The 23,636-nt window shown below is 37.6% G+C and overlaps 1 protein-coding gene across 9 annotated transcripts in view; it reads right to left on the bottom strand.

The window, feature by feature from the left end:
* Positions 1 to 23,636, bottom strand: part of SYNE1 (spectrin repeat containing nuclear envelope protein 1) — a 471,391-nt gene that overhangs the window by 275,675 nt on the left and 172,080 nt on the right. For all 9 annotated transcript variants that reach the window (XM_065931098.1, XM_065931099.1, XM_065931094.1 and 6 more), the window contains 12 exons: positions 22,684 to 22,792; positions 20,446 to 20,610; positions 18,704 to 18,871; positions 17,097 to 17,267; positions 16,057 to 16,197; positions 12,119 to 12,279; positions 10,025 to 10,175; positions 6,607 to 6,834; positions 6,126 to 6,224; positions 4,104 to 4,291; positions 3,584 to 3,707; positions 1,239 to 1,405 (listed from right to left, as the gene is read on the bottom strand). In XM_065931098.1, coding sequence (XP_065787170.1) covers positions 1,239 to 1,405; positions 3,584 to 3,707; positions 4,104 to 4,291; positions 6,126 to 6,224; positions 6,607 to 6,834; positions 10,025 to 10,175; positions 12,119 to 12,279; positions 16,057 to 16,197; positions 17,097 to 17,267; positions 18,704 to 18,871; positions 20,446 to 20,610; positions 22,684 to 22,792 — 1,872 coding nt within the window. The remainder of the gene's footprint in view (positions 1 to 1,238; positions 1,406 to 3,583; positions 3,708 to 4,103; positions 4,292 to 6,125; positions 6,225 to 6,606; positions 6,835 to 10,024; positions 10,176 to 12,118; positions 12,280 to 16,056; positions 16,198 to 17,096; positions 17,268 to 18,703; positions 18,872 to 20,445; positions 20,611 to 22,683; positions 22,793 to 23,636) is intronic.

Raw genomic sequence — 23,636 nt, 5'->3', positions numbered from 1 at the left:
CCAAAATTAAGTAACGAACTAACTAAAAAAGAATAACACCTTAATAAAATATATTTGTTACAATGGCTCATATCCAAAGTTCAACTCTTTAAATAGACTTTCATGCTTTAATCCTTACAAAATTTTCTACATGTTATCTTCACATGCATAGATTATACTTTGATTGCTTTCATACATTTGTATCATTTTTAAAATCCTTTACTTTTTCTCTGGGAGGGAGGTGGAGGGCAGATCCTCCTGTATTTTGTAGAAAGTTACTCATCTTTCAAGAGTTTGGCACCAAAAACCTTTCGTCAGCCTTTCATGAACCCATTCAAATGTCCTTTTGGCTTCTGTAATATCCTCTGCTCCCCTCTCATTGGGTTTCTTGTTTCCACGCTGATCTATAAAATACTTGCCCTCAGGTTTTACTTATTTTTATGGTTTCAGTGTCTGATATGTTGTCTCATACTCAACAGGTACCCAATAAACATTTGCTAATTGAATATATGAACGAGTAGACAATGGATCAAATACAAGCCCCACAGAGGTAAAGAGCAGAACTCTGTTTTCATTGCTAACCTCAGCACATAGAAAAGTGCACTACTCATTAAAACTCAGTAAATATTTGCTGAAAAAATAAATTAAAATTGACTGAAAATTGACTAAAAAGGTTAACTGTTTTTTTCAGGATTACATGGGTAATCAATACCAATTTAAGACAAAACCTTGTTTTCTGGCATATTAAAAATATGTAGATGTCAATGTTAACCATCCAGTCAATTAAGATTTAATTCATGTTTATTTCCTTTTAATATGATAATAATAATTTTCCTGTTCTCTATAATACTGGAATGAAATGGGAAAAATGCATATCCTCTGTTGAGAAATATCATGTGAGGTAAAATTTTATTTACCATTTTTCTCCTATATATAAACAACTTGAACAATAATAATTAAAACATGAGTAATCCTACATTCTTTAATATCATTCAACTAATTTGATCATTTGCCTTGATTGCAAGACTAAAATTTTGAATTGAGGGTCATCTGAAATACTAGTTTGATTTATAATGCACTTTAATGCATTAATGAATTTAATGAATATAAAGCACTTTGATTTATAAATGATGATTAGCTTTCTTCTCTTTATGCTCAAATAATGGGGTTAAGTAAAAGCAAACAAAGCTAAGCTTTCTTAATTTATATGCTCACTGTTTTAAAAAATGAGCTATATTAGAAGTTTTTTGGAAACCAACCTTTTGCTAATTATCTGGGGCAAATCTCTCCATCTCTCATCCAAATGTTCCAATTGTAGTTTCACCATTTTCACATCATCTCTGGAGGCTACTGAGAAGAGGGATTCCTTTAGCTGCAACAGGTTGCTGTAGATGGAAGCCTGGGCCACAACTTCATTTTGCAGCACCTGAGAAAAACAGAATGGACTACAGATCTCATCCTAACAAGACTGACCAGGAAGGACCACATGATAGGTCCAAAGGCTTTGTGTTCTTGCAAAATGGAGGTCAGGCTAGGAAGAGTTTTTATCCCTTGATTTAGAATTGGATGCACTTAACCTCTAATGCACGGCTTCCCAGGTGGCTCAGGGGTAAAGAATCTATGTGCCAATGCAGGAGACACTGGAGACAGAAGTTAGATTCCTGGGTTGGGAAAATCCCCTGGAGAAGGACATGGCAACCCACTCCAGTATTCTTGCCTAGAAAATCCCGTGGATAGAGGAGCCTGGCCCATGGGGTCCCAAAGAGTCGGACAGGACTCAGCGAATGAGCACACACAGCACAACCTCTAATGCAATGTTAAAAATGCTTCTGAAACCTGAATTAACTTTCCAACAGTCTGAGTTATATTAAGTTAGGCAAATTTAGAAGCTGTAGAATTTCTTTCAGAATAAAGAAACTGAGTGGGGGAAAAGAATCAAAGAATAACTACTGCTGAAGAGAAACAATGCATATCTAACAATGAAGAGGTGCAATTCTAGGAACTGGGAACATAATGTGTCTCTGGGTTTACAGATGACATTAGGCCAAAGCAGGGAGCTTAAAGACTCTTCATTTTACTTTCATACAACAGAACAGGAAGGCACATACAGCATGGCACATAGATGATGCTCTTTCCCCTTTGCAGGGAGGTCACATGTGTGATAAAAGCAAAATTGCTAAAGGTATCAGAGGAAGGACTGTCTACGGAAGCCAGGTAAGATAATAAAGCAGAATCTGAGCAAGATGAAGGACATGAGGCCAGGAGGTCAGAACGTACAAGGAAGGTTCAGACTGGGGCAGGGAACAACTTAGCTAACACAGTTCCTGGATGTGGGCTTGCAGCCCCCTTTGTGGTTCTCTAACTTGCATAGACCTGTTTTCCATTTAGAGACACATAAGAACACATTTTGATACGGGCAGATAATTTTATGAACAGGAGCAATGGCTTCCCACACTCTATTTGTAAGAAGATAAACACCAGTTTGTGGATTGCAGATTGCCCTTTATTCTTAGACAGGACAGTCACCGGAGACTTCTGAGCAGGGACTTTAGGGGAGATTAATGCAGAACTACTGCACTAATAAACTGTGTTTAATAAACTAGAAAGGCAGGAGAATCAAAAGTATAGGAAACTCTCAAATTCAAAGTAGAAGAACATCTGAAGTTGGGGGAATAGCACCAGAAGCTACAGATGTGCACTGATGGAGTTTATAGAGAAGAAATTATGAAAAGTAAAAGAATCCATTTTCCTCTTAAGTGTTTTACAAAAGGGAAAGAGAGAAAGTTGGGGTGCAAATCTGTTACACAATAAATCTCTTTGTTGAAGCAGTTTTGCTTGTCGAATTTTCTGGCACAGATAGCATCACTTAAAGCAAGTGAATCTCCAGAAATCAGTAGCATTGTCTGTAGTTTCAATAATACTGAGAGATTCTTTAAAGTTTAAAAAGTTGACTTCTTAAAGGATGTAATAAGCTAGAATTCTTTGTCTTTCTACCTCCTGTACTTTGCTTATTCACTTTTTGGTGTCTTGCTTGAAAATAATCACTATTGTGACTTCTTTCTACATTGTATTCTTTCTTATTTTTTTGTTCAAAAAAACAACTTATCCCAAATTTATACAAATACAAAAGTAGAAAGGCTATAGCTATTACCCAACTTCAAAAACTATTCACTGAGGGATTTCCCTGGCATTCCAGTGGTTAAGACCCTGGGTTTCCATTGCAGGGTGCGGGGGTTTGATCCTTGGCTGGGGAACTAAGATCCCACATGCTGTGCAGTGCAGACAGAAAAAAAAAAAAAAAAATAAAAATTACTCACTGAGAGTCAACCTTGTTTCATCTATGTTTCTACCCATTTCTCCTTCAATTCCCCTGCCAGAGAATTTATAGTCAAGTGCCAGCCATTATGCTACAGGATTTTCTAATACACTGTGGAAACTGATCATCACAAAGTCACTTTGTCTTTCAGGTCAGTGCAGTTCTCCTCTTCAGGATCACGAAATGAAAAGAAGTTAAGTTGGAGAGAAGGTTTGGTTCTTGATTTTGCTTTTACAATGCAACTATGACAAAGAGCATTTCCTTCTCCTCACACTTCCTTGAACTTGCCTGTATTGACTGAAGTTCACTCTCCACCTTGACTCTGTCCGCAGAAATGTCGGCTTCTGGTGAACTGGCTATAACTTCACACCGCTCTAACCAAGTCAAAAAGGTCGACAGTTCTTTCTCTAGCCTACGGAAAGCAGAGATAAGAAACAAAGTCTTGCGAAATTATCATACTCGAAAACTAAACCTTTCTGAAGTCGGGGAGTTCAACACTAACCATGATAAACACCACAGTGTTGGTTGTCTTTTTCTGGGGGTGAATGTCCAAAAACTCCTCTGGTATTTGTGTATGAACTCGCCCATGTGCTTAGATCTGTGTCATGTGTAAAGACAGACACGCATCCTTTCCACAACTAGGGGACTTCATCTTATAATGAAGATCGCTGTCTTCCTGTGGTCGGCACACGAGTTGAGGAGTTTTACATGTGAGATAATTGCTTCTCATCCCTCAACATTCAGAATTTTCCACTAAAGAGTAGCTATTGATACCCTGGCTGCCAATGGGAGAAGGAGGGCCGCTCACCTCTGCCAGCAGGCCAGCAGCTTCTCCAGCTCTCTCTGTCTGTCCTTCGCCCGACCCAGCAAACCCTCATAGCTCCGTTGCATGGTTGCAGCCTCCTGGATGGAGGAGTCTCTGTTGGATACCTTCCGGGCGCTGGCTGATAGGGCAGCCACCGTGCTGGTCAGCGATTCCAGGGCCTGACAGAGATCCTGACGCGAGGGCCAAAGAGTGCCATCAAGTCCCAGCATCAAGAAAGGAGACCCACATCTTCCCTTGAGACCGGTTATCACCAAACATTTCCCCAATGTCACAATAAACAGCCATGGTACTAAAAAATGTCTCTGTGTGCGATTTTCAGCAAGACAGAGTGACAATTACTTCATAAATGCAGAAGTCAAAGATGAGAATGGAAACTATTCCCCAAATAAGAAATTGTCCCTGTTTATTGGGATAATTTTAACTTTCCCTTAAGGATTTAGGTAATATGTGAAAATTGTTATTCATGTTATAGCACAAGTATTTAAAAATACTATTCCTGATTTACAAGAGCTACACGCAACATGCTGTAATTTTATTTAAAAATATCTATGGGAAGTTATGACTGACATAGCTGACGTCAAGAATCCATGATAACAACAACGAGGGTAACTGAGAATGTGGCAGGCACTGTGTTCTGCACGTTACGTTACATTAACTCATTTACTCTTCAGAAGAACCCTAAGAGGTATGCTCTTTCGTTAGCCCCCACTCTATAGCTCAAAAAGTCAAGACAGAGAAAAACAACTTGGTTTAGGAAAATCCAATGTTAAAAAAAAAAAAAAAAATTATTCTTTCTGGCACTCAATTGTTAATTTAGTTGCCTGTTAAAACAATTCCATCAAACCCAATTTTCCTACTTTTCCTCATTTGGGACTTATTTCTTAAAAAATTGTATAAGTAACAAAATAATGAATTTCTTACCATAAAAATTCAAGTGATATAAATTCCACTTGCCATTCCAGCTGTGCTTTTGTCAACTGTTTGTTATTATTTATATATATGTTTTCATGCATGTACGCATGATAGGGATTATATGTATATATATGTGTGTGCTACGTATATATCCACACATATATATATTTGTTGGACATGAATTTGAGCAAAGTCTGGGAGACAGTGAAGGACAGAAGAGCCTGGGATGCTGCAGTCCGTGAGGTCACAAAGAGTCAGACATGACTTAGCGACTGAACAACAACCACAGCATACTTTGTGTATTAATTAACACACTTCTTTTGAGTAATTCTTTGCCTACCTTTCTTTGTTTTGTTCCTTCCTCTAAATTCTGCCAGAAGCATCTGTTGCTCTGCAACATATCTCACAGTGGTTGGGATTCCCCAGTGGCTCAGACTGTAAAGAGTCTGCCTGCAATGCAGGAGACCCAGGTTTGATCCCTGGGTCGGGAAGACTCCCCTGGAGAAGGAAATAGCAACCACTCCAGTATTCTTGCCTGGAAAATCCCATGAATGGAGGAGCCTGGAAGGCTATAGTTCATGGGGTTGCAAAGAGTCAGACATGACTGGACAACTTCACTTTCACAGTGGTTACCAGTTCAGGGACCAGATCAAAAAAGCTAGCCATTGAGGAAAAGATCAGTGAGTACATAGTCTTTGCACATCTGACTGTAGTGGGTTAAAATCTGAAATCTGTTATGCAAATATATGCATATTTTTCTGCACATTTCATTTTTTATAATGTTGGCAAGAGGTAACAGGATTTATTAAAGCTATAAATCCTGTTTACAGGAAAAAGCTACATGTTTTAATTACGAGAGAAATATATCTTAATTGACTACTTTTTAATATACATTTTTAATGAAACTTATTTGTACAGTTAAATTTCTTGTGTTATATGAAGTGAATATTTTTTATCATATTATTCCTCAAGTAACATACAATTTTTTTTCAAATATGACTGTCATAAAAATATTTACTGTTTTCTTTTCAAACAGGAATTATCACATTTCTGAGCAGATAAATAAGAAGAAATGCTGAAACATGCTATTACCATATGTTCTTGGAGAACTTTGTATGTTTCTGTAGCTGAAGAACATATTTTAACTGGATCAGCAAGTTTATCTTCAAATTCAGACACAGACTGCTGGATCTAAAACATTGGTAAAATATGAAAATATGGTGGGGAAGACATACATCAATGCAGAAAAGGTTACTGGGGAAACAGTATGCTTATTTCTTTGGGATAACTTTCAACGTGATGATAAAATAAGTTTTTAAGAATCCCAAAATCAATGTATCCTACTATTTGAAAGAAATGTAATTAAGTCATAATATCTTTCTAAAAACAATATATAATGGCAGTTTTATATTCCCCCCCAAAATGTTACATATAAATTATAAACTCAGTCATCACTGACAGCTTAGTAAGGAATTGGCAAATTGTGTCTTTTTCCCTTATTCCATTATTTCTGGGTGATTTATAAAATGCAACGTGAAATAGGTAACTTTAGCAGGAATGGGCCAATTCTTACCTTTTTAAGATTCTCTTCAAACTTCTTCTGCTGAGATAAATGTCCCAGGATTATTCCTTGCAGACTCTGTGCATGTTCTCGGAGCTCTTCCCAGTATCTTCTTATTTGGGTTAACTTGGCTTTGATGCGAGCAGATTCTCCAGTGGTAATAAACTGAGCAAAAGACTGAGCTTCTTCTTCTAGTCCTGTAATACTGCTGATCTTACTTTCTATTTCCTTAATCATGACCTAATATTTAAAACAAGAAAAATGACAAGGTAGGCTGAGCAAGCTTGCCTTCCTGAAATGATACAATCATCTGCAGAGAGAAAATCAGCAAAATTTTCCTTGACTGGCATTTCAACATATTTGCACCATTGTAGAGCAGCTACAAACACACACCATGGGTTTCCCGACCTTGTTCGGGAAGGATAGGTACACCCTGATGGTGGCCATGCTCGCTGGATGGAGAGTAAGAAATATCCACCCTGCTTGAAGTGAAGGAAGCAGGAACATGTCCCAGGAACTCTTAACTGTCTGTCTGAATATACGCAGAGTTCTCTTCTTATCCTGTGGGTCAAAGAGTTTTGACCAACTGGCCTGGGAAGCATTATGTTCCCAAACTCAAAGGAATGCTAATATTGATACACATTTAATTTTCCTAGAATGTAGTTTAGTTTTTCATATGTTACCAAACTAAAATATTTTCTGATTCTGCTCCTACTTAAACCCAGTCTTCTAAAGTTTACCAACTAATCTTTATGCCAATGATGTCCAAATTCGGAATATATTAGGGTCACTGGCCCCACCCTCAGGGACTCAGACTCACTGGGTCTAAGGTGGGGCCCCCTTTGCATCTGTACAACGTCTGGGGTGATACACTGCTGCTGACCCAGGGAATCCACTCTGGGAATCACTGTTTTATTCACTAGCTATGGACTTGACGGTCAAGAACCTACAGACTATGATATCTGTTTGGGGCAGGAGGGCATTTTATCTATGAGTCAACACAGGAAAAGGACTGAAAACTGCTAAAGAATTGAGCGTGTGTGTGTGTGTGTGTGTGTGTGTGTGTGTGTGTGTGTGTGTGTGTGTGTGTGTGTGTGTGTGTGTGTGTGTGTGTATGCATGTGTGTGTGTGTTGGGGACAGAGGTTTCTTATAAACATAGATGTTTATTTATGTATAAGAGAAAAACTATTTCTCTGAGAAAAAATCCAAATAATTCTATCAAAATAAAGCCAAACATCCAGACAAGGTTCAGTGCCAAATAGTTTAAATAGAAAATACTGTTACCCCAGAAAAATATATGACTTTGGTCCAGGTGAAGCAACAGAGTAAGAAATAACTTCTGTCTAGATAAGACAGTCAGAAATAACTGGCATCAGATTAGTGCCAGGGATACATCATTTATTTGTTTGTATTTTTATGTTTGTGACTAAAGTGATATAGCTAATGAATGCTTGTTGTTTGAGCATTGATACAATTTTTCTTTGTTTTGCTGTCTTTTAAGATAATTTTTCTGGAAAGGTTACTCAAAAATTCAACAAATATATTTTGAGTTTTTTATGTACTAATAGTTGTACTAGGCTCTTCCAACACCTTAGTGAAATAATCTTAGTTAAGATAAAAATTTTTAGTTTTCAGCATAATACATGCCATTAACAAATTCATAGATGCTAACTATATAATTATATTGCTGGGTTGTGGCAGAAAAAATTCCAGTTCAAGAAGAGAAGATGGAAAATGAACCCAGTGAATGTTCTTATCATTTTTGAGTTATCAATTAGGAATGAATAAGAAATTAGTCAATCTGGAACAGTATGTAATAAAGAACAAAAATGAGATTATAGATATCCTCATGGTAACATGCAAATGCGTTATTAATTTTAATCCTAAAACTGTTTTAAAGTGAAAATACTATGACAAGTATTAACATATTTTGAATATTTCCTATAACCCAGTCTTCTGTTTGGAAATAGAACATGAACTTATGAGCCCCAATTCCACTGTACAATGAATTCAACTCTTATCTTTGCTTATTTCTAACAAATATATTTTTTTCCTGTTATTCCTATTTATTTTTAGATAGTTTTCAAAGTGCCATATCAGAATATTAAAGTGTATTTTCAGCCTGATGGCAGGGCAATCCACAATTGAATGCTTATACACTTAAAAAAAAATACATGATTATTTTGTTTCTTAAAGAGTAACAATATGATGCTTTCGATTACTGATGTAGTTCAGAAATTGTGGAATTAAGGTTTAAAAAATAGAAAAGTGACTTTATAGAAAAGATAAACAAGTTAAAAAGGTTTATGTCAAAGGTTTTTGAAAGAAAAATTTTGAGATGAAACTATTTAAATGGACTATTGTTTATTTCCTTAGGATTTAGTGAAAATGATTAAATGGCAACTTTACAGTTTTTTAAAAATTAAACATATTTCTTGGATATTCCTTAATGGCTGGGTATCTGTTTTTCCTAGTCTATCACATAGGACGTAAGCTAGACTGCAGACACCAAACTCCGTGTACCCTTGACTGCTGAAGATGTTTGAAACACAATCTGTCCCACATGTAATCTTAGCTAAACCATATTGCACCTCCCACCATGCACATGGCAATGAATTCTTCTGAGTCATAATGTGAAATGTTCCCTCACCTTGTTATTCATTTTACTATATTTAATCAAATGAAATGGCAGAGGGTTTTCCCATTCCAAAAAAATGAGCTGAGATAGAAAAAGAAGTGGCTGGAGTTTGAAAATGTGTTGTGTAAAATTAGCACAGAAGAAAGAGAAATGAACACTCAGAATTCATTTCTTTCAGCTCATTTTTTTGGTACGCTATTTGAATGAAGTGGATGATGATAGTCTAAACACGTGGTTATCTGAGAACTGTGGGATAGCATATCAGAACATCTCGGTCCACGCCCCCAAAGGTGTCATAAATGCCAGCCTTAAAGCAATGGAATCTGATTGCTTCACCTAAGGAAAGCAATTTCTTGAACCCTTCTTTGTGGTTGGTGAGGGTAAATGCTACTAATACTTAAGCTAGATATTTAGACTAGTTCTTACAAAGTAAGGTTGTAGATGATGAATATATTTCATGGCATATAAATCCATCAACAGGGGACTCTAATGGCGCTAATTCAAAATCAAGGAAAAGAATAATGTAACCATAAAAACATTTTAATGATATTGCACACAAGAATGACTTTGAAAGCATAAGTCAGTCAGTATTAATACATAATTCCATCTATTAAGCATTGCCCAGTATCAGTCAAGACCTTTTAGTTCGGCATTTTGTGTAAATTTAATTTTAATAGAGTCACATAGCAATGAAAGATTTGTCCTGGGGTCATATAGCATTTGATGAAACGTAAGAAAGATGCTCTTAAAAGCTAGAGATGGATTATAAATGTAACTTGTGAGCAGGTCACCTTAATTTGGTTGATTTGTGTGTCCATGGCAGATGATGACGTCTCCAAGGCATTGAGTTCTTTTTCTTTCTCAGTTATCCAGACGGACAGGGTCTCAAAGTTAGTGCCAAAATGATCCCACTTGTTTTTCACCATTTCCATGGTTTTAATACTAAAATTAACCAAATTAAGTAAATAAAATGCAGTATTTTAATAGAGAAAAATACATTTCCCTTTAAATCACCAAGTGAAAGGATAGTGAAGACATTTGTGACCACATTGAAGCTGAAACTATTAGAACAGGGGGGAAAAAATGCACCTTTGACCTGAATTAGTCGGTCCTCAAGTCTTCCTGTCTCCTCTGAGAATGAGGTAGCACTACTCTATATCATGAACAGAACTGTGCTTTGAAGAAAATACTGCTGGGTTCAAACGGTTTGAATCCAGGTATAATCTAGTTAAACACTGCACGTGACCAGTAGTTGCCAAGGCTTATTTTAGTAAATTGCCCGCCTTGATTACAGTGCACATAATGTTTTCAACAGTCCCACTTTTGCCAACATGGTCCTTTTGCTCTTAGAGGAGAGACGTTTACTGATGCTTTATACTCAAAGATCTTTCTGAAATACATCTCTATGAATCAAGATAGAGCTTGTAGTCTGAATCCCATGCTGTCATGCAGGAAACTGTTTCTATTATTAGAGTGAAGCCTGCAATCCATTATCTATCACAATTTCAGCTATTCTTAGAGTCTGGATGATCTTGATTCCAAAAGACTTTATAAATTCTTGTACATGAGCACCCTAACTGCTTTTAGACAACTTGGGCTTTATTTGTAATAAATCTAGTGAATAAAATTTCAACTATAGGTTCCCAGTTTGTATTAATTATGTATATATAACCATGTGGTAGTTATACATATCTACCACAAGAGATTATGGCTTTCAGTCTAGAAAAAGACTAGGAAACTAAGAGGATATCATTGAACTATTAAGTCCTCGGGTTAAAAAAAAGAATTTCCCTGTTTACCAAAAGGCACTTGAAGACATCAAGGAAAATACAATGGCATCAATGATTGTCAAATGCAATAATATTGCAATCTCAAATGTATACCCTGGATATACCTATGTTCTCATTAGCACAGGTAATGCAAGCTATATTATATTGCAACTTGTTAATGAAATACAGATTCAAAAGGATATTTCTAATATAGATAGATGTAGTTTCCTTTCTAATAAACTGTTTTACTATTTCTACCCAATAGATAATATTAAAGTTTTAAGTCATAATTTGTTTTAAATAAATTATTTAACAAATCTTAAAGTTTAGATAAATGTACAACATTAATTTTAAGATATTCATGGTATTAAAAACAAATTTTGCATTTTAAACCCATCTTAGAAATTATGCCCTATACCTTAAAAACAATACATGTTGGTGATATGCCACTAAATAACCTTTCAAACAGAACTGCTAAGCCGTATTATTTTGATTATTGGCCATATGTTTATCCCCTTCAAATTTGTGTGTGTGTCTGTTTTGTACATAACAGGATACCACAGGCCAAACTATAATTTTTTTCTTTTTAGAATTTAAACATTAAATGTTTAAAAATATATTTTTGGAGTTAATTTTTGGAAATAGTATACAATCAGTGATAATTTGAATATTGAGGCACTGTAAGTAAGCTCTGTGAGCTTCTTGGAGTTGGAGATGCTTGGTCTATGTGTTTAGACCTAGAATCTACACAACCAAAAATCTACCCTTCCCTCTAACTGGTGACAGCAGAAAAACACAGTAAAAAAAAAAAAATTTTTTTAAATCTTGGTTCTTTTTTGAGATTCTCCTTTCCAGTGTACGAAGGCCACTTGAATTTTATAGATATGGCTTTCTCATGAACAGAATCAGTTTACAATGCAAAAACCACATCCCTCACTTATAGATGTTGGATTCTCTATTGCCGGTGCTTTCTTCTGAACTGCAAGTTGCTTCCTCAAAACATGCTGAAATACACAAACACTTTGATTTTGAAAGAATGTTTTGAATACAATATACAGGAAAGAGCGTTATGGAACAATCTCAGAGAAGAAAGTCTAGGACTTGTCAAGCACATACTCTTCTTCAAGGGTGTCTTCTAATTTTTTAACTTGCTCCTTGATGGACTTGGCCTGCTGCTGAAGCAGCTGCTTATTCTTGGGCCCAAGTGGGATCTCTGAAGCTTCCTTTACAAGATTCTCAGCCTGGACTGCAATACCTTCTGTTCGTTTAGAAAACTCCTAAAAAAAGATATTATAATTGTAAAGGCAGCCTCTTCTGTTAAACTCTGCCCTCAAATAAACTGAACATACAGTCTCACCAGAATAGATGGAGAGATGAATAGATAGATTCAAACATGTATGAATACTGGCATATGATACTTTTATCAATAAAACAGACATTTTCATTATGGCCAAAATAGACCCTTTGTTAAATTATTTTCCTTTTATATAAGTGATACCACAACCAGACCTTCATAGTTTGAGAACTACTTTCATATTTATCCAACAATTCCCCAAAAAAATTGACTCCACGGTCACTTGGTTTGTGTTTACTGTTTAAAAGTCTTAGCTGCATGATAATTAACTTGTACATGCCTATATCAGCTTATTGCAGGCTAGTTAGGCAATGGTCAACAGTGATTGCTTTTTTTTTTGGTCATAAAGATAACAGACTTCTAGACCGGCGCCTATGAATGCTGCTGCTGCTGCTAAGTCATGTCAGTCGTGTCCGACTCTGTGTGACCCCATAGACGGCAGCCCACCAGGCTACCCCATCCCTGGGATTCTCCAAGCAAGAACACTGGAGTGGGTAGTCATTTCCTTCTCCAATGCATGAAAGTGAAAAGTGAAAGTGAAGACGCTCAGTCATGTCTGACTCTTAGTGACCCTATGGACTGCAGCCCACCAGGCTCCTCCGTCCATGGGATTCCCCAGGCAAGAGTACTGGAGTGGGGTGCCATCGCCTTCTCCGGTGCCTATGAGTACTTGTTTATTTAATTGAAGGATATTTTGGTCAATACAGGGTATCACTGATCTTTAAAGAAACATTTTGTTAACTAGCTTTCTGAAAAGAGCTATAAACTGATCTTGATGCTGTTAAATCTTATCTACCATATATCCACATACTACACAAGGGAAAGAAGAAAAATTTTGAACCAGTCAAACCCAAATTAGGATTCTGGATTTGCTAATTACTAGTTGTTTGACTCTGGCAAATTATTTTTCAGGCTGTCTTATATAAAATTCAGATAGCAACACCATTCTCTCTAAGGTCCTTGTTAGCATTTCACTAGTAATTTCATTTTTAAGTACCTGGCACTCTGACACGTACCTATTATCATTCTTTCTATGTCCATCACATAAGGTTGAGGACAAAATCATTTATGAAGTTCACACACTGATTTTCAATAATAGTGAACTACCTTAATTCAAAAATTAATATATTTGAGGTACCAGTAAATTTTAGTTGTCACAATTTTGCCAGGTAAATCTACTGAATACTGAATTAAGAAAGATAAACCCAGAGACAAGTCTGAGTAACTTGGCATCTCATTTCTTCTCCTGGATTATATCAGAGAAGGTTTACATTTTGATCATAAACTCCTCTCTCTTAAATAAGTAATGTAAATTATTTAGAAAAATCAAACTTCTGATAGCTGCCTTTTCTTACATAGCACCTCTCAGAATTATTACATAATGCAATATAAAATAGTTACTACATAATACTATTGCATCTTCATGTTTGAAAGATTTAACGTCCTCATAGAAATTATCAACATTACTTCAGAGAAGTACCCTGCAATTTGAAGAATAAAAAACCAGTAAGTACAGCTTCCTTATGGCAGAGACATTTATAATATCCTAAAATACAGTATGTACTGTCACAACATTAAATTCTGTGGTTATAAGCATCTACTAAATTATTAAATGCTATCACTATATGTGAACTCAGAGTCATTGCAGATTCAACTGTGAAACTGTGAATAATAGCAGAACCCCATGAATAAAATCAGAAGTGTAAAATAGTGTTTTTCCCCCTAGTGTTTTTCAGAACCCAGAAAAAAATGGAGAAAGCAGAGCTACGTTTGAAAATGCTTATATACATTCCAAAGAATTGATGCTTTAAAAACTTGTGGTGCTGAAGACTTTTGAGAGTCCCTTGGACTGCAAGGAGATCAAACCAGTCAATCCTAAAGGAAATAAACTCTGAATATTCGTTGGAAGGACTGATGCTGAAGCTGAAGCTCCAATATTTTGGCCACTTGATGCAAAGAACTGACTCATTTGAAAAGACCGTGATGTTGGAAAAGATTGAAGGCAAAAGGAGAAGAGAGTGGCCAAGGATGAGATGGTTAGACAGCAGAATGAACTCAGTAGACATGAATTTGAGCAAATTCCGGGAGATAGTAAAGGACAGAGGTGACTGGCATGCTGTAGTCCATGGGGTTTCAAAGAGTCACACAAGACTTAGCAACTGAACAACAACAAAAATACACATTCAGTTGAAGAGCATTTTGTGGGAACTATATATGGGGAAAGCACAATGCAGAGAAATCTGAAGAACAGAATGATGCTGACAAAAACCAAATTAAATAAAACTAGAATACTGTTACAAGGCTTTATCTTTAAATCCTAAGAAGACATGAGTGGCAGCAGGAAGCAGCAGGAGATAACGGATTTTGACATCAGCTAAGTCTTCAGCCATATAACTCTTAGGTGTTTGAGCCACATAAATCTGAATTCCCATTTCCTCAACAGTAAAACATTGTTATGAAGACTAAACATGACATTGCTATAAACACGCAGTGGCAGACAGAAAACCCTCAAGTTCCTCAGCAGAGCCACTCAAGGATTACAACAGGCATGAAAGCTGTGTTAACAATAAGTAAACAAAGAAACAGAGAACAATTATTTCAGCTGTCATACACTTGTGCAGCAGCATATATAAACAATCAGTAAAGTAGCTCAGTTTTTTTTTTAGTGAAAATATAATACAGTTATATATGAAGATATGGGTTCTAGACTCAGAGCTCTTGAGTTTGAATCCCAACCTCACCAATTAATAATCCCAAGATCTAGGATAAATTCAGTAACAATTTTGTACCCTATATCTTCTCATTTATACAATGTGATTAATAACAGTACCTATCTCTAAGGACTATTTTGGTGATTAAAGAAAATGATAGCCATCAACTAATTAGATCAGCAAATAGTGACTTTATCATCTTCCTCTACTAACAGCTAATCCAGTTTCCTGTCTTGCTACCATTATCTCTGTCAGGGTCAGCACCTTGGGTATCATCCTCTCTTCTTTCACTCTGTCCCTTTTACATCTGTCCTTATATATCCATTGCCATCCCCATTACCCTAATTCATGTTCCTATTCATGTACACAAGCAATGAATGACTTTATAATTAGAACCCATGACTCCAGACTTCTACCCGTTCAAAGTTCTACACCAGCTTAAAAACTCATCTCCCTAAAGTTCAGCTCTTCTGGTCATGTGACTCTCTTTCTTACAAACCTTTAAGGGTAGAGAGTAATGCTAGAGACTTTCAAGAGTCTTTGTGATGTAGTCCAAATTTCCTTTAAAACTTCACTTCCCTGTTTCTGCTTTACAACAGCAAATTCCCATTTCTCACACTTTAATACTTCATGGCGTTTCCTGTTACAAGGAATGCTGGTTTTCTGCCCCATACTCTGCTTTACTGTCTCCTTTGTCCTTCAAAGTTCAGTTAAAAGTATCACTGCCTACAGAAAGAGGTTTGAGAACTTTCTCCATCTACTAGGAAACTAATCATTTTCCACTTTAATGAAAACTTGCTCTCACATCTTGATGTTTTTATCTTATTTTTCATTCCCCAGAGTAACTTGACCAATGTATTGAAGAATGAACCATAAACAATAAGAATTGACTGAATGAATAATTACAATAATTAATGACATGATGAAGAAGAAACAGCTTTTCATGGGAATTAAGGGTACCAAAGGACTATATGGTCTTGCCAATATACCTTTGTCTGTTCCAATTCTGAAGATAAGCTTTCCAAACTGCTAAAACTCAAGAAGCGCTCATGGCTGGAACCTGTTTGAAAAAGGTATCTGACCACTGTCTCTTTGTTTGTTTCAAATCTCTCCCATTTTCTTAATGTGACCTGAATTTGAAAACACAAACAATATATCATGTTAAGAATTATCAGAATGCCTCACAAAATACAGTCACATTTTCATTTATTTGTTAGGCTGTGAACTTCCAGTTAACTCTCAGTTCCAATGTCAAATGACTACACGGACTAAAGATCATCCTTGCACCCTCTATAAGAATTTACCTTCTTTTTTTTTTTTTTAAGAATTTACCTTCTTTTTTTTTTTTTTTTTTTTTTTAAGAATTTACCTTCTTGAGTCTCAGTTCACCTTCAAAAAGAGGATATGTGGCCTAGGACTCGAAATTTTCTATCTGCTACAAAGTCCTATGAATCTAAGGATATTACTTAACAGTAGGTAGGGGACAAAGGAGAGAAACCCTTCAATATGTCTCAAGAAAATAAAGGATTAAAGGGAAGATAAAAGAAAGAAGGGAGAGACAGCAGAAAGAAGGGAGAGAGAGAGAGAGAGAGACACAGGAAGAGGAGTGGGCAGTCAGTAGGTGGAAATAAAAATCCAAGAACACATTAACTTGTATGTGTTAAAGGCACAATAAATCATAAAGATATGACTGTTACACTGTCCAGAAAAGTGAAATTATCCAGCAGCAAATTTCTGGATTCAGACAAGAGTGAATTCAAATCCTAGCTTTACTATTAATTGCTACTCTCTGATTTCAGGGAAAATCCTCAAACTCTATTTTTAAGCATCCACTCTTGGAAAATGTGCTAATTACAGTACCCATCTCACAAAGCTGATGCTATGATTAAAAGAGATCACTCATGGAAGTGTTTAACAGAGCGCTGGCACCTCAGAGGCAGGAATAATACATGTTGGCTCGCGCTAGTAGGAGCGGTAACCTGTGACCCGGAAGTTAGTGCAGCCTATGATGTAACTTCCGGTCTGCTACCTGGATGCGGCGCTCCTGTTTCTCCCGACTGTGCTCCACATTGTCCAGGGTGCTCTCCAGCTTCCGCAGCTCTTCTTGGACTCGCCCGGGCAGCCCGCCTTCTCCCTGCTGAGCCTGCGCGATCTGCTGCTGCACGTCCTTCTTCTTTGCATTGATCCTCTTTGTCTTTTGCTGGAAGCATTTGTTCAACAGATGGATAGAAATGTTAACTCTCTTAAGCAACCAAGTAGGGACATAAACACCCACGCTATAATGGAGGTACAGAAAGGTAAAATCTCCTGAGCAGGGACCTAAACTGCATTTTAAACTTAAGATGGAGAGTTAAGATGGTAATGAAGGCTCCGTGATAGTCAAAGATGGGCATTATTTAATATTTTATGCTTTTTAATGGGAAACAACATCATTAATTTGGCCTGAGTGTTTTAATTGTGTGCAGATTTAGACAACATGTAATCTTTTGTGCAATACCCCAGATGGAATCTGGCAAAACTATTCATTTGACATAACTCTCCTTGAAGAACTATATTCTGCCTAAAAACACAAAGCCCTAATTCCAATTTTTAAAAATCAATCATGCTGTAAAAATACTAATATGAAGAGATTTAAGTCCAGGGTATATTCAGAATTATTAATACGCTAAGATATCTGAGGAAAGGTGTGTTTTAAAATAAATATTTTATTGAAGTATGATGTACACACAAAAATGATACACAAATCTCAAAATACAACTTATGGATTTTCACAAAGTAAACATACCATATAACCAAGCACTTGGTTCAAGAAATGAAGAGTTTTAATATTAATATATGACTGTGAATATCTATAATTTCATATTTCTCTGATTTAAAGTAAACTGAAACCCAAACAACACTTTTACGAGTGATTGAGAACAATATACCACTAAGCACTTTTTTGAAGTCTAAAGGCTGCTCTTTTAAAACTACTTCAATGCAACTTCCATTTTGATATATTATTACATAGACAATTACTTAACATTTTCCTATACATTAAGTTAGCTAAAATTCTGCCATTAGATTAATTTGAATCATACTTTCACTTCTGTTGAATTTGACAAGTAAAGCTGATTAAAACTGTTAATTATCAATACACGTTCCAGAACTTCTTTAGTTCCAGTTTTAATCCTTTGTGGGAGCACACTCTTTAGAGAGGACTGGTACTTCATGTTGTAATTTCCCAAACCAGGATGTATTCATAGTTGTAAACTGAAGATCAAAGATTATAACATAATAATCATCTCAAATATGAGATGGTTTGTTTATGCTTTCCTTCTCTATTAAGAAAAGGATAATTTAGTGTTTTATGAAGGTTTTCATAGCTAAATCAATTTTCCTTCCACAATATTCCTTGAATATTTTGGTATCATCAAATCACGCTGGCTAAGGGTTTTTCTTGCAAGATATTCTGAAATATTAAATATTTAATAAAGAGAACAGACATGCCAAGTTCTTTTAACTATTTGACTGAGTTCCGTCCCAAGCTCCCCATCTTCCCTGCTCAAGTCAGTGGATTGCCTTACTCTTCATCTGTCTGGTACTCAGTAACTAATCGACTTTGCATAAATGCCCCAGAGTAAAGAGGCATTCTACCTGGTGATGAAGGAGTAGTTGTTGTGCTTCAAACAAATTTTCAGTGTCCAAGATCTTCTCAGCTTCTTCCTGGACTTCTTTAGAGCCAGTGATTAACTCTTCCAGGGAACTTTTGACTATTTCTTTGTACTGGACACAGTCTCCAAAGTTGCTTAACATCTTTTCAACCTAGATTTTCATGAAAAATCAATCAAACTGTTAGATTAGGAATATCTGTAGAAAATTTCAGATCTTTCAGAATCAGGGAACTATAAGTCATTCAAATGATTATTTTTTCTATGCAAGTTTGTAAATGACTTCAAGAAATCCTGATAACTATTTGCTATACTTTACATTCTTACGTTATCTTCCCAAATACAAAGTCATCAGATTTGTAGGACAACTTGGTCAGTACAAATATTCTTGCTAAGGGTAAATGTGGCCTTGTGCGTGCATGCTAAGTTGCTTTGGTCGTGTCTGACTCTGTGACCCTATGGACTGTACCCTGCCAGGCTCCACTGTACATGGGATTTTCCAGGGAAGAATACTGGAGTGGGTTGCCATGCCCTCCTCCAGGGAATCTCCCCGGCTCAGGGATCAAACCCACATCTCCCAAAACTTCTGCATTGCCAGCAGATTCTTTACCACTGAGCCACCAGGGAAGCCAAATGTGGCCTTACTAGAAATGAAATAGATGGTCTTGTATAGTATACAAAGAACTATAAACATTGAAATGTATATAAAGAAGTTTAAAGTGAGTAGATCTTGCCTAAAAGAGATTTTACTAGCCTGCTGGCTCAACATGAATGTGTTGCTATTATTAGCTATCAGTTATTTGAGCTTCTCAGGTGGCTCAGTGGTAATGAATCCTCCTGCCAACGCAGGAGATGCAAGAGATGCAGTTTCAATCCCTGGGACAAGAAGATCCCTTGGAGTAGGAAATGTAGGAAATACTACTCAAGTATTCCTATCTGGAAAATTCCCTGGACAGAGGAGCCTGGTGGGCTACAGTCCATGGGGTCACAAAGAGTCAGAGATGACCAAGCACAGCACAGCGTCACTTATCTACTCTGTTCCAGGCACTGTACAGGCTTCCCTTGTGGCTCAGCTGGTAAGGAATCTGCCTGCAATCAGGAGACCTGGGTCCAATCCCCAGGTTGGGAAGATCCCCTGGAGAAGGGAAAGGCTACCCCAAACTCCAATATTCTGGCCTGGAGAATTCCAGGGACTATTTAATCCACGGAGTTGCAAAGAGTCGGCCATGACTGAGTGACTTTTACTTCACTTCAGGCACTTTACTAAGTGCTTTACATACAGTATTGCATTCAATTCTTGAAGTTAACTTTTGGGGTATTTTTGTCCATTTTAAGCTCATGGTGATGTAGGAAATGGGGTATCAGAGTTAAACTGTACCTGTGGGCTTGTTTGACTCTCAAACCTGGGTTCTTAACCTCTGCAATTTACCTGAAACTGACCATGAAATAATGCTTCTAGTAAAAGTATGGATTTAGAAGCTTTGCCCTTTAAATATAGGTGGTGAACCTGAACTATTAATAACATATCCAATAATGGTACAGACCACAAAGCAAAGATTCTGCTCATCTTCCCCACCAATCTTCATATATATAAGTGTCTGTTATAACCATTCGGTTTAAACTATTAATACACATTTCAAATAAAATTATTTGTTAGACCGAAACCCAAAGGAACCTTCCAGACTCTTCATCCAGAGCTTCCATTTAGAGTGTGAATAAATAGTTTACCTCTGACAACAAAGTTCCAAGAGCCTTGAAAGAACTAGATAATTTTGCCAGCTCATCTCCTTGCTTTTGGGCTTCATCCTCAGAAGACACTTCAATCAGAATTTTAAGCCTGGATTTCAGCCAGCTGAGAGTCTCCCCTTTTTTGGTAATACCACTTCTTATCTCCTGGAATGAAAGAACACTTTTGATGAGCAAAATACAACTGTGAATCACAACTCTCCGGCAAGAAAGAACTCAACCTAAGAAGGTTTGTAACACGGAGGTAGAGGAGCCAGACATTCATTCACCAACACAGTGCCTACTTATTTCACTTTTTGTTCACGTCTTTAACCAAAGTCTATGAATGCTAGGAGGAACTGTTTCTCCAATGCCAAAACTCAATGTGTAAAATCAGTGTTCTCTATACCAAAAAATTCCCTCTGTAACTAGATGTCTACATATTTACAGATATTTCCTTGATCATAACAAAGATGCTTCCAAAAGTACTGTAGAATATGTGACACCAGAACTGGGAATTATAACATATACTTTTTCACCTCATTTTCTGTGAACTGGAAGGAATACTGTATTTTTTTGAAAAAAAAAAAAAAAAAGAAATTGACAGAGTCCTTTTTTAAATTAGTGGGTTTCTTTCATTGAAGAATTTACTTGGTGAATATTATTATGGATGCTCTAAAGATGTATGGTGCTAGTGGTGAAGAATCCACTTGCCAGTGCAGGAGACACAAGAGATTCGGGTTTGATCCCTGGGTCAGCAAGACACCCTGGAGTAGGAAATGGAACCCCACTCCAGTATTCTTGCCTGAAAAGTGCCGTGGACAGAGGAGCCTGGTGGGATACAGTCCACGGGGCTGCAGAGTCAGACACGACTGAGCGGCTGAGCTCAACGATCTATTTTAACTTCATTAGCTCATATTTTATATTTCACTTTGGTTGGTTTGGGAAGTCAGTACCCCAGATAGTAAGGTGCACAAACAGGAGCTCAGCTCTAATCCAGGAAGAGAAGGCTGACTGGCCAAGACGATACCAGAAAGAGCCCAGGCATCAGCCCTTGTAGGACCGGGGTCCGGGGGAATGGTGCCTGGGGCTGCCTCTCCCTCCTGCAGCTGCTTTGGGGAGCTGAGAGCTGACTGCTTGTGCTGCTACGAGAGAGTCTTACAGCGCCAATACCTGCAGAGGAAATGGTTGGTTTTGGAAGCAAGGGGTTTCTTCATTCCAAGATGTGAACTTTCTGGTACTATAACAGTAACCAAGAGAAAATATAGACATCCGTCTACAGATGGACATGGTATTGTTGAGTACCTTTAGCATGTCAAGGGATTGTAATTTTAATAGGGAAAAATGAAAATCAGAGGATGGGACTAGAAAGGAAATACATTCTTATCAGTGCTTCACTGGTGGCTCAGCAGTAAAGAACCCTCCTGCCAATGCAGGAGACTCAGGTTCAGTTCCTGGGTGGGGAAGATTCCCTGGAGAAGGAAATGGCAACCCACTCCAGTATTCTTGCCTGGGAAATTCCATGGATATAGAAGCCTGGTGGTCTAAGGTCCCTGGGGTCACAAAAGAGTCAGACACGACTTCGCAACCAAATAACACAATATATTCTTGTCAACAACTCTGTGACTTGCAGTGGTTCAAAGTACCGAAAGATAAATAACTTCACAACAGCACGTGTCTACAAAGCCAAGAGCCAAGATAAGAGGGAGAGGGATGCTGTGTGCCATTCACAGACTGCAAACTGAATTCAGGCCTGAGGTTCTGTCGCCCTGGCTGAGTTTATCAGGCAGCACCCATGCTCACAGGGACTGATCCAATCCAAGCTGCAAGTGACACGGAAACGATGCTTCGAGACCATGCCCAGTTCTCTCATCTTCTGTAACCCAGCTTTTGAGTGGCTGAAAATATACAAAACCCTGCAGTGTTCTTGTTTTCCAGGACTGTTCTTGATCTCCACTGTATTGTACGCCCATGCATATAATTTTCCTCGCAAGATTCCCCATTAGCTAAAGAGGCATTAGAGGCAGCACTGAACATGACTAAATCTCAGAGCTAACAATGATTCCACAAAGAACACCCCTGCAGTTCTCCACAGAAACAGGGGGAGACTTATTTTAAGACAATTTTCAGGAAGTCAATAATTTTTTATAGAAAGAAAACAACACATCAGCTAGACTGTTGGCATTATTTTTTTTATTAATAGTTATTTTCTAGTAACAAAAAAAGTGGTCCAGAACTTACCTCCACAGCACGTTTAACTTCTCCTTGATTAGCAGTATCAATGGTCTCATTCTTGATGCCCTTTAACTGGGTCTCCTTTGCAGATATCCAAGAGGAGAACTCAGAAATTCTGAAATAACACAGGTATTTTCATATTAAAGGGAGAAGATATCCCCAGGGTTAGAATATATTTTCCATTTTGAATTTATGCATGGAAATTTGATAATCAACTGATGAGAAAATGGATTCACACACTGCATTCAACTCATTAGCAAACTGATTAACAAATTTCCTGGCCATGGTTCCTTTCACATGAAGCTCAAGGCAGAAGAGGCTGCCCCTGGGCTCACTCACTTGAACCAAAGGGAAAGCAGCGCAGATGGAGCTCAGTGGTGGAGGAAGATGCATCTCAGAGTCTGGGCACATGGAAGTGAGGAAGGTACACCCAAGGTCTGATCTCATGTGTCTCCACCAGAGACAGAAACCCAAAGAGGCAGAAGTCCCTTTTGCGGTGACATGAGGAAATCAGAGAGAAAGAGACTACCTAATTCTGCTTCAAAGAGACAACATCTGGGTCACCTGGGAGTAATGTGCTTCCCTCTTGTTTCTGACTGAAAGTGAAAGTGAAAGTCGCTCAGTTGTGTCCGACTCTTTGCCACCGCATGGACTATAGAGTCCTTGGAAATCTCCAGGCCAGAATACTGGAGTGGGTAGCCATTTCCTTCTACAGGGGATCTTCCCAACCCAGGAATCGAACCCGTGTCTCCCACACTGCAGGTGGATTCTCTACCAGCTGAGTCACTAGGGAAGCCCAAGAGTACTGGATGGGTAGCCTATCCCTTCTCCAGGGGAACTTCCCGACCCAGGAATCAAAGTGGAGTCTCCTGCATTGCAGGTGGAGTCTTCACCAGCTGAGCGACCAGGGAAGCCCCGTTTCGGTTTTCTAACTGAAACTCATTCTTTAAATTCAGTGA

Source organism: Muntiacus reevesi, chromosome 3 (genome assembly GCF_963930625.1).
Source record: "Muntiacus reevesi chromosome 3, mMunRee1.1, whole genome shotgun sequence".
In the NCBI taxonomy this organism is placed as follows: domain Eukaryota; kingdom Metazoa; phylum Chordata; class Mammalia; order Artiodactyla; family Cervidae; genus Muntiacus; species Muntiacus reevesi.
This window is presented reverse-complemented; position numbering and strand designations above follow the sequence as displayed.